We start from the raw sequence: 18,769 nt of genomic DNA, 5'->3' as shown, positions 1-18,769 counted from the left end.
ATGCCTACTTTTATGTTGTGCCCAACACTCAACACTCGCCACTCGCATGTCTGCCACAACCAACCCCCCGCCAAACACCCCGAACAACACCCCGAAACAACCCGAAAGTCGCCCGGACAAGCAAACGGAGAAGGATGCACTGGCCGCCGGACGATCCCCGCCAGCCTTTACTCGCGTGCCCTCCAAGCGCCAGCCCAGACGCGTGATTGATGACTTTTTTAACAGCCACAAAGGAGGTGGCACCAACGGAGCAGCAGGAGGAGCTCTTCTAGGCGGAGTCGCTGGCAACGGAGGAGTCGTCAGCAGTGCAGCAGCAGGAGGCGGAGGCGGAGGCATCAACATGGGCAACAGGCCGCTGCCGCAGCCAGGTCTGGGCAACATCTCCAAGTGAGTACCCCCCGAATGTCCATCATTTGTTTTCATTCCAAGCACAAAAGTTCTGATTTACCCATCGCCCATATGCACAGAGAAAGTACTACTCTACTGCTAGTCTCTCTCTCTCCCTCTCTAGTACTTTCCTTTTTTTTGTATTTAGTGTATTTTTTTACCCATTTATGAAGCTGCTGCTGCTGCAGCTGCTGCTACTTCCTTTGACGTAGTTGTCCCTTTTTTGGGATACGTTTTTTGTGTGTGTGTTTGTGTGTGTGTGCTCGCCAGTTTTATTTTTTGTAGTAATAATTTTGAGAGGCTGCTCCCGCCGCTCCCGCCGGAAGAAGAGCTCTCATGTGGCCCATTCGAGTTCGAGAGTCGTTCCCTTTGATCTGTTTTTAATTTTCAAACATATTTTTGGGGGCCAACAACTCTGCACAGAGTGTCTGGGCAGCATCCAATTGCAATTTGGTGGCACGGCTCACTTGATTGTCTCGCTCGGTTCAATCTGAAAGGAATGCAGCCAGAACACTTCATCATTCGTATTCGCATTCGCATTGCCATAACCATCCATTTCATGTTTGTGTTTGACAGAACCACGCAATGGGATGGGATGGTATGGGTATAGAATGGGATGGGATGGATATGGATTGCTAACTGCTTGGCATTGTCCTCGTTCAACTGCCCTGACCCATGCTATGGGGTACTCTTTTGGGTTTTTTGTTTCGAATTTCGTGTTCAAAATCCATTTAGTTGCCATTTTGAAGGCAGTTACATTGTCTAGACGCAACATTTATTAAATGTTTTATGGTTGTGCACATCAAATTATATAGACAAATAAAAATCCAGCCATTAGTCGATTTTCTGGGCAGCGGAAACCGTTGCCAGGATGTTGCGAACCAGCGATTAAGTGAAGCGGAAGGACAGACAGAGATTGAGTCATGCAATGAGATTTATGGCCAAAAATAGTAAGGACACTACGCACCACCCACATAACACAGATCCTAGAACAGCAGTTAGAATTAGTCAGCAGTTTCCCACTCATTCTGCTGTCAGTGTTTGCTGTCAGTGTAAGTGTTGTGCTGCCCACCCTCTTTCGCTTCCTGCATGCATAAATTACACGCTCAGGTGAGGGTCTAAATAAGGTAATAGAAGCCAATCCCAATCCCAATCCCGATCCCGATCCGTACAAAGTGTGTCTGGCTGTGTAATCGGTGGACAGGCAGCATAGGCAATTCCTAGGAAGAACTGAGATTGTGGATTGGGGATTGGGATGAGCAAATAGCTCACGTCATTTATCATTTGCAAACAAAGAGAAGCCCAAACATCAGGCAGCCGGGACAGGCCAATCAAGTTGCCTCCTGCGAGATCGAAACGACCAAAACGAAGCGGGAGCATAAATCACTAGGCACGCCTCGGTCTCATTCTCAGTCTTCGTCTCTGTCTCCGTCTCTGTCTCCGTCTCAGTCTCAGAGGCACGTTCTGGATGCGAGTCCAAGTCAAATGGCGACGACTCCTGAGAGTACGAAATGATTGCCCGCTGATTGCCAGTGCGGCAATTACTCAATTTTACACACGCGCATTATTTGTCTGTGTCGATCTTGGATGTGGCGGTGGCGGTGGAGTTGGAGTTCCACTTGGAGTTGAAGTTGGACCTGCAGATGGGAGTTCGATGTTCGAGGCTCAAGACTTGAGGCGATCCTCTTCTGCATAGCGTTGGCTGCTCCTCCGACAGCCTAAATGGCCCCCAATGCCGCAGACTTTAATCAACGTTTATGTTAAACAATTTAAATTTATGGCAAAATAATGCGAGACTGATCCCCCATCTCTTCTATCCGACTATCTTCTGTCCATCCTGCTCCTGCTCCTCCTCTAGCAACTATGACAGCCCCTACCGATCCACGTATAGCATTCCCACCAGCCTGGGCATCCGACCCTGCCACCAGCAGTCCGCCCAGCAGCAACAGAACAACAATTCCAGCAGCTACAACAACAACAGCGGTGGCAACCTCCAGACACCTGACTCGCCGCGAAGCACGCGCAGTGCCCCATGGCCCAGGTCGCAGCAAAGATCCCTCTTCGGCCACAATCCCTCGAGTCCGCGCTCCGTGAGATCGGCCAGCACAGCGCATCATCATCACCATCATGGGCACCACAGCCATGGCCATGGCACCAGCCACCATCCCCACCAGCAGTCCTCCTCGTCGTCGCACCACCACCGCCAGCAGCGGGCCAGCTCCTCATCCGCCTCGCATCAGCAGCAGCGCTATAGGTCCAGCTCTGTAGAGAGTCACTCCTCGAACGATTCCAGATCCACACGAAGGTGAGTCGCCAGCGGAGATCCTCTAGGCAAAGTCTCTGAGCAACCAATCCCCCCCACCAATTTCCAGACACAAGCATCGCCATCGTCGCACCTCCGACAATGAGAGTGAACTCTCTCGGGGCTCAGGTCGCTCGGGGAGGTCGGGTCGCTCGCATCACCGCAAGCATCGCCGCTCGCATAGGCATCGACGTGACTCGGCCGGCGGTTCGGATCATGACAGCACCCGGGGACGCAGCTACTCCGGACATCGCAGCTCCTCGATGAGGAGTGGAAGTGCCGAGCTTATCGACTCCACCACGCAGTGGCGCGAGGTGCAACGAAGACAGGCGGAGGCCAGTCTTGGGCAGAGCTCCGTGCAGCAGGCGGCCGTGTCCAAGAGCAGCATGGTGGCCCGCAGTCTGCACAGCAACGACAGCCACTCGGACACGCACTCGCATCACAAGTCGAGGAGGCATCGCAAGAACAAGTGAGTGAAGGGATACTCCTTTCCCTTTCCTCCAGATGATGCTCAATCCTAAGTTCTTTCCATAGATCTCCTTCGGAGTCGCGCAGTCGCATGTGGAACAGCGAGCTGGCCAAGCATCTGCAGTTCGATCTGGTGGACACCGAGGGCATGTCGGAGCAGCAGCTAAGGGAGATTCCCTACACGGTGGTGGAGACCACCTCAAAGCGTTCCAACTCCAATCTGAAGATCCACAAGAGCAACAGCAAGAGCAGCGTGGGCGCCAAGAGCACGGGCTCCGGCAACACCATAACCAACGGCAGTGGCTCCACCAGTGCGGGCCAGGCGAGAATTCGCGTGGATCGCATCAGAGGGTGAGTAGGAAAAGGATCAGGCAGATATAGCGGCTGGATCTTATAGTTGAGCCGCCTTTCAGGCTCTATTACCAAAGTTCGCATCCGCACGAGGCTAACGGCGGTGGGGCCGGCGCGGGAGGCAATGCCCCCAAGAACGGATCCATACGATCGGCGAGCACGATTTCATCGCGCGAATGTGAACGCAACAATGGACTGGTTCGGTAAGTGTTAGATAGAGAATTTTTTATTTGGTATTCGGACTAAGAGTGTCTCTCTCCTTATAGAATGATGTCCAGCATGAGCATGGGTGACTTCATCTCACCCACTGGCTCGAATCTCAGTCCATTGGAGAACTCTGCTTTACGCGTCTCGCATGAGCACACAGATTCGGGTCTGGGCGCCGATCAGGACTATGCCTACTCTTCAGAAAGGTAAGTGTAATTGTAAATGATTTATTTATAGCGATATTTATCGATAATTATGTGCGATAAATGCATAAACTCTTTTATATATAACTGAATTATCGGAATGCAAATTTAAATAATTTTCTTTTTCGATTTTTTATCGATATCAGACATTTTAGTTCGATACATACCTATGCTTATCCCCAATGCGTCTCTTTTCCTCATACATATATCCATTCATTCGCAGATCCAGTGACAGCACACGCTATGGCACCAACAAATCATCGGGCGCCTCGAGCGGATCCCATCGAAAGTCGGGCGGCAGCGCCGGAGGCGGCACCAATGGCGGCTACAACAGCCTCATGCAACAGACTGTGAGTAATCAGCAGCAGCAGCAGCGCTCGCTGTTCGCCCAACAGCAGCGGCAACAGCAGCAGCAGAAGTCCAATTACAAATACGCCTCCTCCTCATCGACCACTAATCCCACAAGCGGCGGTGCAGGCAGCCTGGCGCCAGTCCACAGTGCATCCTCTTCCTCGGGCCATGGTCACACGACTCCCAATCCCAACCCCAACCCCAATCCGAACTCAAACCCAAATCCACAAGCAAATGCAACTAACCCGATGCAGTCGCCGGCGGCTGGCCACGCCAATCGCCTGCTCCACTACACGACGTTTGAGAACAACCAGTACAAGTTCAGCCTGAACAATGCCCTGGCCAGGGGCTCGGGATCGGGATCGATGGCAGGGGCCGGCGTGGCCACCGCCGGTGGCAGCAGCAGCAATCTCATGGTATCAACTGGTGGCGGAGGTGCTATTGGGGGTGGTGGTGCTTTCAGCAGGCAACGCAGCTTCGTGGAGTGGCCCAGCAACCCGGCGGCCCCGTACTACTATCAGGGGCCCTCGACGAGCGCGGCGCAGGTGAAGAGGCGCGACGCCAAGTCGGACATTGGGGTCCCAACGCGCCGTCTCTCGGGCCAGAGCATCACCAAGACCCAGCTGCTCACGGGCGGAGGTGGAGGCGGCGGCGGAGGTCATTCCCAGTTGGCCAATGCCAGCTGCTATCCACTGCACTACGCAAGCAGCAGCGTGACCAGTTCTGGGCATAGTCGTCCCCCGGGTCAGCGCTCTGGCCAGGCCACAGCTTCAGGCCGCTATGGGATGCAGCCGGCCAAGTCGGATCTCTTCTTGTCCTACATCCATGGGGCGGAGTACGAGCGGCCCTACATCTACAACTATAAGATGCCGCAAATGCCGGGCGGTTCGGGGCCGGGCGCTGGAGCTGCTGCTGTTGCGGCTGGTGTTCCTGGGGGATCGCCATCGTCCAAGCAGCAGCCCACCGCATATCACATCTCTGGCTCCCAGACAGCCGATCCGCCGCCACCGCCACCGCCTCTGTACGGCGGCTCGGCGCCCGCCAACGATGTCATGTACTATCAGTTTGACAAAGGAGCCGCTCCGTCAACGTCAACGCCGCCCATTGTACAGCAGCCACAGTCGATGCAGTCGATGCAGTCGATGCAGTCGTTGCAGTCGATACAGTCGATGCAATCGATGGCATCGAGGCAGCCATCGTCGTCGTCGTCGTCGGTGGCTGGCGGTCCATTAGTCTATCTGCAACATGGACAGAATGTTGCCCCATCGAATGTCACCTCCACGCAGCAAACTGTGAGTAAGATTTGAGGTCCGTCGCATGTTGCGTGTAAGCCGTAAACCTGTCGCATGTTGTTCACGTTCTCGTTCTCGATGTTGTTGTCTTTTTCTGTTTTTGTGTTTTTGTCTTTGTCTTTGTCGTTGTCGTTGTCTCTTCTTCCTCATATTGTTGTCTTGTCCCAACAACTTGTGTTCTTTTTTTCCCTTTGTTGCATGTTCTGTTGTTCGCTAAGTTGCATCCAACTTTTTAAGTATTTCCTTACTTTCGAGTTGAAGTTTGTGTTTTGCCGCGTCTCCCTTTAATTGAATCCCGTACTTTATTGGCATTATCGCATTCGAGCAGAGCACTTTACTTCACTTGAAGCGTGCATAGTACCTACTATAAGTATCTCTAAACATAAGTACATATGCTCGTATATAACTACGTATAAAGTTAGTTGTAAGAGTCGCCTCTTGACTGCATGACGTATACTTAATTTTCTAGCACAAAATTGTATTTTCTGTGATTTTTATATTTTTGTTTGTATTTTTTTGGGTTTGTATTTCTATAACGAAGCTCGTACGAGTATATGGCTTTGTGTAAGCGTAATAAGTAACTGAAGCTTTTATGTTGATTATTTTGTAAGACTCATTGTAAACATTTGGAGTGAGATCCGGCTGGGAGCCCCTCTCTGTGTCTGTGTCCCCATTCCACAAGCGCACTTATCTCTTATACACTCCCTCATGAGTGCCCTCTAACCCAACGCTCTCTCTTTGTATGTGTGTGTGTGTTATCAAAAAGCGAGTCCATGTCTGGATATAAACTCACACTCGCACTCCGCATTCGTTTGCTCCTATCTGAATTGCGGGATAGACTGAAATTTAATTAACTTAAATTTAAGGCGTGAGAAAGATACTCCGCACTCCAGGGAGTCTTTTTCTGTGTGTCGGAACCTTTGACTAGGCGGCACACGAATGCCAATAGAATAGTTTTGGACAAACTTTAAGGAATCCAGCTATAAACATGCCCCCAATCAGATCATTGAGCCAAAACTTTGCTCAACTCAAAAGTATGCTATGGCTAGAACTTTGCCCAATTTCACGCATGCCTAATTAACAACTGAAATATTCCAACTAATTTTTGTTTAGCGCACAAATAAATTACCCAAAAGTAAAAGACCCATAAAGACCCCACAGAGTCACGAGTAAGACAGAGAGAGGGAGAGAGAGAGTCAAGACAAAAGGCTGAAACAGTAGCAATGAGGAGGAGGGTAAGGGACTTCAAGATGGAAGGCATGGCAATAAAAGGGAATAAATAATAAGCAACTATTTGCGCTACATTATCCAAGTTTTTATAACAGACAAGATTTTCTCTTCTGTAGGTGCGGGGTGGGGGAACTTTTGGGCAAATAATTTCAACTAAAGCTGATGGCACAAATTTTGTAGCTACCAGAGCAAAAATACTTACAATTCTAAAATAAATTCTGTGCCAGCTTCCACCAGAGGCAGCAGCTCCTTGGATCTCACGACCCACTCTCATATATATGCGAATAAGTGTGCGTGTGTGTGTGTGTGTGCGTAAGAGGATATACCCATATGTACATAGATGTGTGTGTGCGTGTGTCACAAATGGCCAGAATAGCAACAAAAACAGCCAAGAGCCAACAGTAACCCGAGTACATAGAAACATTTTCGAAATGTTTGGCATAATTTTGCTATAAAATAAATTTTGCAAAATTGTTTTTCGTAAGCTGGGAAGCAGCTTAGTGAAGAGGAGACCCAGAACTGGAGCTGAAACCCGCCTGGCAACGCCTGGCAAAAGCAACGACATCAGCAAGGACATCAAATAAAACAAGCAAATCAAAAATTATGACAGCACAGCAAGGGGCAAGGAACAGGCCAAACATGAGCGCAAGGACACGGGGACACCGGGACACGGGGACACGAAGATAGGAGGTTACAGGACGCAGGACACATGGACACCATCTTGGGCCACAGTGGCAAAGTGCGCAGCCAGCGGCCAAGAGACAAACGCCACTGCTGACAACCCTCAAACGATGTCCCTCAGTCAGTGGGAGAATGTGGGCTGTGGGTGCCTTCGGGTTGAGGGCGTGGTATGATGGTCGGATATGGTGGCATGTCCTCGCCTTCCCCCGAAAAGCAGTTAAGTCAATAAATTTACTGATTTAATGTGGCAAAAGTTTCGATTGTTGTTGTCTCTGCCATTTGCTCTGCTGTTGTTTCAAGGGTTACAGCACTTTTGGAGAGCAAAATGCCAGGATGGCAGGAAGGATCTCCAATGAGGGTTTTGTCCTGTGTAAAACGCCTGCAGTTGTTGTTATATCCATTGTTCTGAGCCATGTTCTTGGTCCTGTTGTTGTTCCTGCCGCCTGAGGGCCCCACCACACGCACATTCATGCGGAGTGAGCCAAATACTTACAAATGCTAGATTAACACAATTGGCAAACAATAAAAGCAACAAAGTTAGAGAAAGCTTTGGCCTGAAGCGATTTGGTCGGTAAATTGCTTACCAGGAGAAGATGTTAAAGATGGGAGGGGCAATTGAAAAGCCAGAGGTGCGGTTCGTAGGACCAATGCCGAATAAATTTACTCATTTCATCAATTAAACAAATTTGAGAGCTGCTCATGTGAAGCGAACTCCATCAAATATTTCTTCACAAAAGAAATAGAAAAGACTGTAGTTTAAAGCTTAAAAATGTATTTAAATACAATAGCCAAATGGCAGGTACATACATATGCATGTACATATATATGTATATTCCGTTTCAATAACATTATTACAACCTTTGCTTTGACGGATGGCCAATGGACCAGAAATCCATTAAATATTAAACCATTAGACAACAATGTAACATTAAAACAATAACGAACTGGCTTTTCACACAGCTGCAAGGCAAAAAAAAACGTGCTCACAACAAATAATTATAAAAAAATATTTGTGATTGCCAATTGATTTATTGGCAGAAAAACCCATTTTTACCCTGACAAATAGTGCGGAATATATAGAAAAAGTTGAACAAAAGGTAAAACTTTGAACAAATAATATTTTTATTTTCCCGGAATCCGGCGATGATTTAATTATGCAGGATGTAGACGGATTGAAAAGGGGAATTGGAGAGAGAACAGTCGTCAGTATTCAGTATTTTTTCTGGCTCTAAGCGCTCTTTTGTCTTTTCGCCTGCGGGCGGCATATGTCATCGCATTCACATTCAATGTGTGCATTTTTCACATTTTTTTTTTAAGCGCAAATATTTTAAATGTTTTATGCATAGCTGGGAAAAAGGATTGAAGCCCATGGGGGTGCACTAGAAAAAACAAGAGAACTAAGCAGATGGGACAAAGGTTGGTAGGTAATAATTATCTTTGATGGTGACAGTTGCTAGACGAGGTCGGACGAGCCCTGACATTGGATGCCATAAACTGAGCAGCCTTGTCCTCGTGTCCTCCCTGTTAGCCGCGTGTTAATGAAGGGGGCGTTTGACACTCGCCAACATTTATGCCACACAATTTGATGCATTAGCGTGTCTATACTCGTGTGTGTATGTCTGTGTGGCTGGCATGCCAAGGGCGTGTTTAACATAGGACTGAGCCCAATTAACACACGAACACACGCATACACACATATGCCCCATTCTGAAAGCCCCATCGACATACACACCCATAAACGGGGGCGAAGAAAATTAATTAAATTCCTTTGGTTTGGGCCTTGGCCAATGCTTCTCTTCAAGTTTGTTTAAGCAATCTTGTACGTGTTTCCATTAGGCTACAATTCAAAGTTCATTATTGAATGGAAATGGGCGTGCCACAGCGCCCACCCTAGCCCTGGCCGTGGCCCTGGCATGAGGCATAATAGATAAGTTTCTCTGTTCCCTGTTCTCTGACTGCCTCTCTGTCTGTCTGTGTGGTGTGTTTCCTGTGAGGCAACAAATACGATTTTCAAGTTGAATGCAATTTTAATTAATAGAAAATCAAACAAAGTTCTGAACCTTCCTCATGCTCATCCATCCGCACACACACATGGACGCATAAATCCAATTCTATACACAAAATATGTATATATATTGTATACATAAGTTGTGTGTGCAACAAACTTGTAGTTGGCAACAAAAAGCATAAGCCAGAAGCAACACAAAGGCCTTAAGCTTAAGTGAGTGCAGGGAAGACACAAGCCCGAACCAAAACCCTATACCATATCCCGTATCCATTCCCATAGAGTCCTAGGGGCTCTCTTTGAGGGTCTCTGAGTGTGTTTGTGCACCTTTCTGATTTCATTTACAAATGAATATGTCGATCTCTCACTACCTGGAGCCTTTTTCCCGCCTGTTTATCTTCCTTTTTGTGTATGTGCCTTAGTGTGTTTGTCTGTGTCTGTGTGTGTGTGTTTGTATCTGTGTGATTTTTGCCAAAGAACTTGGAATCATAAAGGCATCAAATGTGCTAAAGCAGAACGTGTCTTGAGCGGAAGTGAATGAGCTTTTAAGTGTATTGAGTCTGAGGCAGAAACGCCAGAGGAAGTGAGATTCAATGCGATTAGTTGCCACACATGTCTGCCGGATGAATGGCTTAATACATTTCATAAATGGAAATTAGTAGAAGCTTTATTTCAGTAATTTCCTTTGCTCAGGTTGACTAACTAACTATTTTCAAATTTTGTAAGAGTAAATTAGAGCCAATTTAAGCCCGAAAAAGCAGAACCAATTGGGGTAATATTTGTAGTAAAATAAATACAAACTGAAACATAGTGCATATAAAGCCAAATAAATGTTTATTTAAATATTCACGGCTGTAATCTGGGAGCTGAAAGGGAGCCTTAAATTATATACATTTTTAAATAAGGTTGGTACATATCCGATAGAAAAACTATAATAATGAATGCTTTAGAAGATCTCTCGGTCTGAATAAACTCGGTTTTTGTTCAACTAGATATTTGTTGTAGGAAACTTAAAGTGCCGTCCAGTCCCCACCAGATGTGCGGTAACTAACCCCTGCCACATATACATCTGCAGCTACAGCTACAATTGGTATTACAACAAAGCAATCGCTCTATGCTCTATGCTATTCGCCGTGCAATCAAGAGCAAACCGCAGGGCGTGTGGCATATGGCGAATGGCGAATGTCGAATGGGTTAGGGGGAGCAAGACCAACCCAACATACATACATCCATAGCTGTCTATGTACCACCTGTGTGCGTGGTCTGATGCGGTTGTTCAGCTGTTTGGCCGCCGGCCACCGACCACCAACATGCCACCACTGGCCTCTCCATAGAGAGTGCAATCAGGCGGACTTTTGTTGCCATTACCATTAGCATTGGCATCCGGCATTGTTGCTCCCGTTGTTATTCGAATATTTTCCGCTGCTTTGCATTGAGTGTAATTAAAATTGTGTATCGGGACAGGTTACGCCCGCGGCGCTCATGATAAATTTATAAGCAGAAAATGAGTTAGAAAGAGGGGGAAATGTTCTTCTAATTTAATTTAAATCCAAAATAGCATAAAATTTTTGTTGATTTTGTCAATAGATATTCGTATTAAATATGATTTACATAGTCGTTTAATGAAGCATGTCATGCATGTCTCCGAGTCTCTAATCACCAATGTCTATGTCTGCCTATATCCATAATCATTATATTAGTCGTAAGTTGTGGCCTGATATCGTTATACATATTGTGATAAACTATAGTCGAGTAAGTGCATGCAAAATTGTGCTAAAAATACTGGTCAATAGAGCCTGATTAGAGCCACCCCAGTCCTGCAAGAAAGCTAAACCTTGTTTGTATTTTCAACATCCCCCACACCGAACTACCCCCGAATTCGAAACCGTCACGAATCCCCCCCCACTCGACCAACAACCCCGAAATCGAATTAGATACGGACGCACTCGTCGTCGCATTCCTGCAGTGAGGAAGATGAGGCAATGATGGTGCTGGAAGCCATGCAACAGGATGCAGCACAGACCACCAATGATGAGACCGAAGACACAGACGACATTTATGATGATGAGGCAGCCGAGGCTGAGGATATGTTTGATGCAGATGCACCTTTGATGTCACCAACCGGCAGCCACAATAGCACCAATAACAATACGTGCAACAACAACGCCATCAACAACAATGGGCGGCAGTGCCACACAGCAGTGGCAGGAACAGCGGCAGCCAATATTAATTTCGATAATTGCAATGCGAATGTCTACAGTGGTCAACAGCAGCAGCAACAGCAGCAGCAGCTAGGGCCAATTACCACAGCAAACCAAACGTTAAATTGTCCCACATTGAATGCAAATACAAATACAAATACGAATGTCAAGTCCAGTAGCAATACCAATCCCACTACCAATATCAGTACCAGTATCAATTCCATTGCGAATGCGAATGCTCCAACTAGCGACCCCCCGTCCAACGTAGCTGCCCCAAGCACCTCAACAACAACAACAACAGCAGTGGCAGCAGCAGCAACAACAGCAGCAGCATCATCGACAACAACTCCTACGAACTTGCACTCGAATTTACAACAAAATCAAAACATTTCCTCCAGCTTAGAGATAATCCTATCGCCAATTATCCAAAGTAGTCGACGGTAAGTTTTTATTTTCAGTTTGTTTTTCGGTTTCGATTGTATCCGCCGCTTGATATGTGTGGCAACAATGCTACTCGTTCTACTTATTTCTGTTCTGTTCTGTTTTTGTTTCTGTTTCTGTTTCCATTTTCTTTTTGTAGCTAACATGACAAGTTACTCAGATACTTATTTGACCTGCATGCAACAACGAAAAACAATGAGCGTAACTACCCTTTAGTTGGAAATTGCATTCTGCTAAGTCCTTTCCCTTCCCCGTTTCAGTCGGCTTAAATCAAACCTATAAAGGACATTGTGTATCCCCGATTAAGTTAAAGTTGAAGCTTTGAAATGTTTGCTTGAACTGAACCCTGGGAATGTTGAAGAAGAGATTGCTTATTATTTCAATTTCCTTTCATGCTGAACACATCCTCACACTGAAATCTATTCCGAAACTAAACATGATTAAGATTTTTACTCCTAAGCTATGCCCAAAGAGAGAAGCCTTTCCTAAAATCCTTTCGTATGCATAACCCTCATTCATTTACTATTAAATAATCTCCAGATGAGTCTGATGACCAATCCACTTGAATTGAATGCTGAGCCCCGTGAATGCTGAAGATGAAATTGCTTATTATTTAATTTCCATTTCCATCCAACATCCTTTCTTACGCATTTAACCTTTATTGAATATCCGTTCAAAATTTAAAATAAAATCCCCATCAACGACACAGAAGACATCTCCTTTAAGTGTACGAAAAACAAAACGGAACGAAAACATTATAAATTATGTATTAATGTGCCCGTTAGGCCTACGGAGCTCTGCAATCGGAGTCTCTGTGGGATCTCCCCAAACAGTTTTTGGCCTTTTGCACTCGCTTCCCCTCGCATTGTCAGCTGCCAATTTTCAATTGCCTCCAGGCGACAACCCCAAGTGGGGTTGGGGCTAGGCGTTGGCGTTGGCGTGGGTGGCAGGCAACAACGATAACAATCGTGGGAGGGAAACAACAATGGGAAAAGCCTCTCTCAGGCAAACATTCATTTTCATTTCAATTTCACTCGGTTCTTGCTTTCATTTTGGATTTACATTTGATTTGACTGCGATGCGTACGCCGTTGGTATCGTTGTTTGCCTCCATCTCGGGAGTCTGTACATCCAGAGTCTGCAGAGTCCAAAGTCCTTGCCTTGGTTTTTGCATCAACTGCCTCGACGTTTTTACGCTTCGAAAGACACTGGGAACGCACAAATATTTATGTAAGCTGGAAGAGACAGGGCGAATGGTACTAGGAAATTCGACAGCCTATTTACAAATGAATAGGTTAATGTCATTGGAGTGGATGGGGGATGTGAATGGTAGGCAGATTCTGCCATGTTGTTTACGAGCCAAACTTTGGGGCAAATTGACTTTAAACATGTCAATTTAAATTTGGCCTCGACCCTTGGATGCCATTTCATCCCCCAAAATAATCATTCCTCTGTGTGTGTGTGTGTGTGTGTGTGTGTGTGTGGTCTGTGCGCCTCATTAAGGCACTCCCCGAAAAAGTAGGCTATATATTGTCGTTCAGTCAGAAATATTACCCATACGCCGCATTGCACGCAGCCAGTGAAGCAACAAAATGACAATTTCACAACAAATTAAATGCCCAGCCAGGCGAGCAGACAAACCAACATTCATATACGTATGCTTGGGGAATACACACACACACACAGACACACACCACGGACATTTCTTTGAAATGGGAATTGCAAGTAAATGACCTTCAAACTCGATAAGCGAGAAACAAAACAAGCGAAAGTGCTGAAAATATACATAATTTTCAGGACACCAGCAAGACAAAGACCCCACACACACACACATAAATGTGTACATGTATATGAAAATATGATAGGACACAAAACACTCTCACACACGCTCTCCCACATACAGACCCTCACAAACATTAAAATATACGATCCCGGGCTAGAGCGAGCCGGAAAAATGATATTTCTGCCGGCTCGATGGCTAGGACCCCATGTCTCTGTGCCTCCATCCACTCACATGCAGGCATAAATACAAATTTCAACAAAACAACAGGCCACAAAACAAAAATAACCCACCCAAAAAAATACAACAAAATAAGCGATGAAAGCACAAAAAAAAAAGCGCAATGGTGTCGCAACAACAAGCCAGCGACAGAAAAGGCAAACATTTCATATCATAGAAATACTTTGGAGCCAAATAAACAAAAGTTGTGGAGGCGACTGGAGGACAAAATATACCAACAGTTGAAAGGGAATGTTGTTCTTTGGTTAGGTCATAGGTGAAATTTTGGTTACACTTTCTAGAAAATGCTCAGAAAAGGAATCAAGGGACGAAACTCCAAGCACTTAAATGTTTAATTCGAAACATAAAATTGAAAAGAAACGTTATTTTCTCTACTGTACATAGGAGAATGATCATTGTGATTTTGCACCCTTCTTTTGCTTTTTCTCAGTATTCGTTTCTTACTTTCACCAGAAACTACTCTTGCTCGCTCTTGAAAAGAGTATGACACGCCACAAAGGGTCGGCGCATTCGACCTTGCTACAACAACGACAATTCTTATTTCCCTGTGGCCCCCCTCTGTCAACCAAGTGCCTAGCGATTCGACCCCCTAGATTCACAGCGACTCGACCATTTTGGGCCCCACCGCGACTTGTAGCTAGGCCACACGCAACCGGCGAAAAGGGGCAACCAACAAAAGGACGGAGCACAAAACTTTACGCATTTTTGTCACAGCAACAACAACAACAGCAACAGCAACAGCAGCAGCAACAAAATAGAGAAAAACGAGGGAAAGGAAAGAAAAGTGCTGAAAATGTGAAAAGTGCCAGTGGCAATCGTAAATTTGACGCACATTTCTGCTCCGTGGGCGGAGGAGATAAGCTTATGAATGGCTATATAAAAACTCAACATCGTAGGGCCAACTCCCCCTCCACTCCGCCCTCCGTCGAGCATTATGTGTGGAGTGACTTTTTTTTCGCTGTTTATTCGGTTTTTCTTTTGGTTTATGATTAAATTAAGTAATTATTTGTTGTGTGGCGCCGACTAAAATGATAAAAAGTATTCAATTTGGAGGGCAGCCAAGGCGCTAAAGCTGGATTTAGTATGGCCGTAACGGCGGCCTGCTTTTAAAGTATATTTTTCTGTTATAAATTATAGCACCACAATTGTGTCACACATAAAGTATACGCACTGTAGAGCCCACTAACCAACCTGACTCACACAAAAACACCCATGTACTCACACTTACATTCACTGGCATAACCAACTACACTCACTCACTCACTCACTCACTCACTGACTCGTGCACTCGTGCAAAACTTACATACCATACATACATACATATGTATGTACATTTATGTGAAAATCGAACCAACAAGAAAACTTTTACTAAAATGTGCAAATATTTTCTCTTCCTTCTCTTCCGCTTACGCTTCTCTTTTCTCCATTTTGTTTCATGCAACCGCTAACGTGCAACTGCAACTGCAACCACCTCAAAAAACAGAGCGCAATTGTAAGCGAAATGAGCACAGAATTGTGAGAATTAGCTAAATTTAATTTGCAATAGCCAAAGCCCGCCGCCGCCCACAACAACGATCCTGCACTGGCAGTAGGACCCGGTGGCAGCAGCTCCTCGAATCCACCGCCCACAGCATTCTGCAAACTTTGGTTGCAGCAACAGGAAAAGCAGCAGCAACAGCAGCAGCATCAACAACAACAACTCTATGAGCAGGAGCAGCAGGCATGGCTCTAGGAAAGAATAAACTACATCCACAACACGCACAACATGTAAGTGGAAAGTTAAATGGAAACTACATGCGGGCTCCTGCACATAAGTATGCTATGGAGAATGCCACCAGAAGGAGAGGAAGCAGCAACTACAGGGGGCACCACCACCAGAAGAGGCAGCGGCAACCAGCAGGCAACAACCGACAGGCAACAATAAACAACATTTAAAAGCCGCCGGGGCAAAAGTTGGGGCCAAAAGTTGGGCAGAGACTCTTGTCGTTTGCAAATTAAATGCACATTATGCCAACATGTAAATAGATAATGTAGTTCTATATCTATATATATATGAATGTATATCCCTGTGTGTGTATGTGTACATAAGTTTTACAAATTTACAAAAAAAGAAAAAGAATAAAAAGTTAATCAGCTAAGCCAGGAAACACTCTAAAACCCAAAAGGAACAGGAAATATTCAATGGAAAATAAAGAGAAACGAAAAACAAAGTTAGCTTAAGATGCGAATAATCAAAAAGCCAAAAAAGCAAATGTATCTCACAGATAAACAACTGCAAAAGGGGGGGCTGGACTGGCTGGGGACGGGGACTGGGAGGGAGTAGTCTGGCATAAAAGCAAAAATAAATTGTGCGTTAATGATAAGCGGGGCACATTTCAGCGGCATAAAATTTATTAAAATATGCGCACAAGCCAGACAACACAGGCGAAGAACGAAGGCCTCAGGAATCTTAGGGGCCAGCCCCCAAATACAGTAGGCAGCACAAATATATTTATGCTTGCCAGGCACACACACACACAACAAACACATGCACGAAGATAGGCATGCCTATCTCTCTCTGCAGAGAGAAGTGTGTGAGAGCTACAGATACATGGAAAGCGACTTTGCCCGGAAATCGTTAGCGATAAATATAAAATTTTATTGTTCTTCTTGTATCTGTGTGTGCGTGGGTGTTGTGTGTATCTGCGCTAGTGTGTGTGTGTGTGTGTGTGCTCCTGCAAGTAAATTAAATATACGTTTTTATTAACTACTAAGAACCAATTTGATACGCATTTAAATAATGCCTCTTTCACAAGAGCACACACATACACACACACACACACAGAATTATGTAAAATTTAATTTTACTGCATTTGAAGAGGGGAGCAGCAGCAGCAGAAAGAGAAGCGAAGCCAAATAAATGTAATAGCCTACATATGTATGTAATTTAAATAATAAAATATTCTAATACTATGCAACACGAAAAAGATACTTTAGTTGTAGATCTATGTATATGTATATGTATGGTTATGTGGCTATTGCCCCCGAAACTACTTACTTACTTATGCCAACAACGTCCAACAATTTCAATAATATTTGTGTAAGCGTAACGAAAGTGCGAAGGACTTTTGACCATATATGTACGACTATATATGTATACTTTAAGCCCACTTTAGTTTAGTTTAATCATTTGGCAGCTAATTTAAGTGCTCAACTTTTCTGTGAATGTCTGCTCTATCTGTCCGTCTGTCGTGCACTCTCCGTGTAAATATCAAACAAACTCAATGACCATTTAGCAATAACCTAACCACTGTCCTCACCTAACCTCTCTGCTGTCCCTCAGAACAGAACATCAATCAAACAGAAATCAAATGAAAAATATAATAAAAGTAGAGAATATGCAACTTTTTGTGTGGTGGTCGATCGGATTAGAGTTACGAATATGGAATGCATATGAAATATTATCGATTAAACACTTATACACAAATATCTATTTCATATTGGTGTAAACGTAAATCATAAATACGATTAAATGTCTCTAACAAGATTTTACCATGAGTGTGTCACTTTTTTATATATATATCTAATATATACAAAATAAATAAAGAAATAAACAGCAAGCGACATTTTATACAAAAAAAATTCAAAAAGCAAAGCACATTTTTATTCATTTCGATTCTACGCAAATTTCAACATGGGGGCAAGCGACCAGGGGTTATGCCACCCTCAGGGCCACTTCAACTGTAACGAAACAGTAACAAAAAAAAAAAAGCGTAACAATAGCCAACTCTGATAAGCAAGTGGCCGACCAGAGAATAAGCCAAGTCAAGAAATCCCAGCGATAAGCAGCCAAGATGCGAGAAGACAAAGGCGACAGCACAACTTTCAAGTCGAATGTCCCGAGTCCCTGGTCCGTGGTCCCGACTCTCCCGCTCGGACAACAATGCACGAGCCTGGAGAAATTAGCAAACTTACACAGCACAAAGGAATCCTCCTCACGAATTATGAATGGCTCTGCTCAAGAGGCCCCAAGATAGTCAAAGGAACTGACACGATAATGCCAGCGCACAAACACAAGAGGGGTAAAAGCAATTTCAAGCAGTTGAGCCATCATCTCATCTCTAACTATAAGTTAGAGTTCAAGTTGATTCCTACGAATGCATTCGAATGGCGTGGTAAGTGCCTGGGCTAAATCTTTGTGACTCGTTTTATGGGGCAGAATAGCTTTCCGATAAATATATTATTTGTGTCTATATTTTCTTAAATTTTGTTCAAATTTAATGGGCTAGCTTTTCGCGGTTTTACCACTGCACAAAGGGACCAAATCGTAATCTAATCAAAAGTTGATTTACTACAGATTTGTTTTTTTACTGCGTGAAAGCAATTACCGGTTGCAACATTTTATATTTTAATTTTTTGACTATACATTTTAGTTGCTTTATTGCGTTTTATAGATAATAAAGCTTTTTACTTCCCTAAATAAATATCCTCGTTCTGGGACTGCAAGCAAGTTAAAAACAAATTTTCGATCAACTTGCAACACTTTTTGCACACTTGCAACAGTAGATTGTCACAGTTTTATATGTCTGGTCACACTGTACTAATGTCAAACGACACTAAACATTAAATTTCTATACAAAATTGTGAAATCC

General features: G+C 44.8%; 1 protein-coding gene across 7 annotated transcripts in view; it reads left to right on the top strand.

Moving 5' to 3' along the window:
• The window catches only part of LOC111074875 (band 4.1-like protein 4), a 60,632-nt gene extending 43,966 nt beyond the window's left edge, over positions 1–16,666 (top strand). Inside the window, exons 9-18 of one of the 7 annotated variants that reach the window (XM_022367845.2) lie at positions 109–387; positions 2,246–2,692; positions 2,760–3,158; positions 3,224–3,508; positions 3,586–3,711; positions 3,775–3,921; positions 4,142–5,561; positions 11,412–12,118; positions 15,622–15,630; positions 15,685–15,818. In XM_022367845.2, the coding sequence (XP_022223537.2) occupies positions 109–387; positions 2,246–2,692; positions 2,760–3,158; positions 3,224–3,508; positions 3,586–3,711; positions 3,775–3,921; positions 4,142–5,561; positions 11,412–12,118; positions 15,622–15,630; positions 15,685–15,730 (3,865 nt within the window). In that variant the 3' untranslated portion in view covers positions 15,731–15,818. Of the gene's footprint in view, positions 1–108; positions 388–2,245; positions 2,693–2,759; positions 3,159–3,223; positions 3,509–3,570; positions 3,712–3,774; positions 3,922–4,141; positions 5,562–11,411; positions 12,119–12,258; positions 13,945–15,621 lie in introns of those variants that run through there. The other 6 variants (XM_022367844.2, XM_022367850.2, XM_022367849.2 and 3 more) reach the window with 6 other exon arrangements.
• The last annotated feature ends 2,103 nt before the right edge of the window (positions 16,667–18,769 follow it).

Source organism: Drosophila obscura, unplaced genomic scaffold, assembly GCF_018151105.1.
Source record: "Drosophila obscura isolate BZ-5 IFL unplaced genomic scaffold, ASM1815110v1 contig_192, whole genome shotgun sequence".
Lineage (NCBI taxonomy): Eukaryota > Metazoa > Arthropoda > Insecta > Diptera > Drosophilidae > Drosophila > Drosophila obscura.
This window is presented reverse-complemented; position numbering and strand designations above follow the sequence as displayed.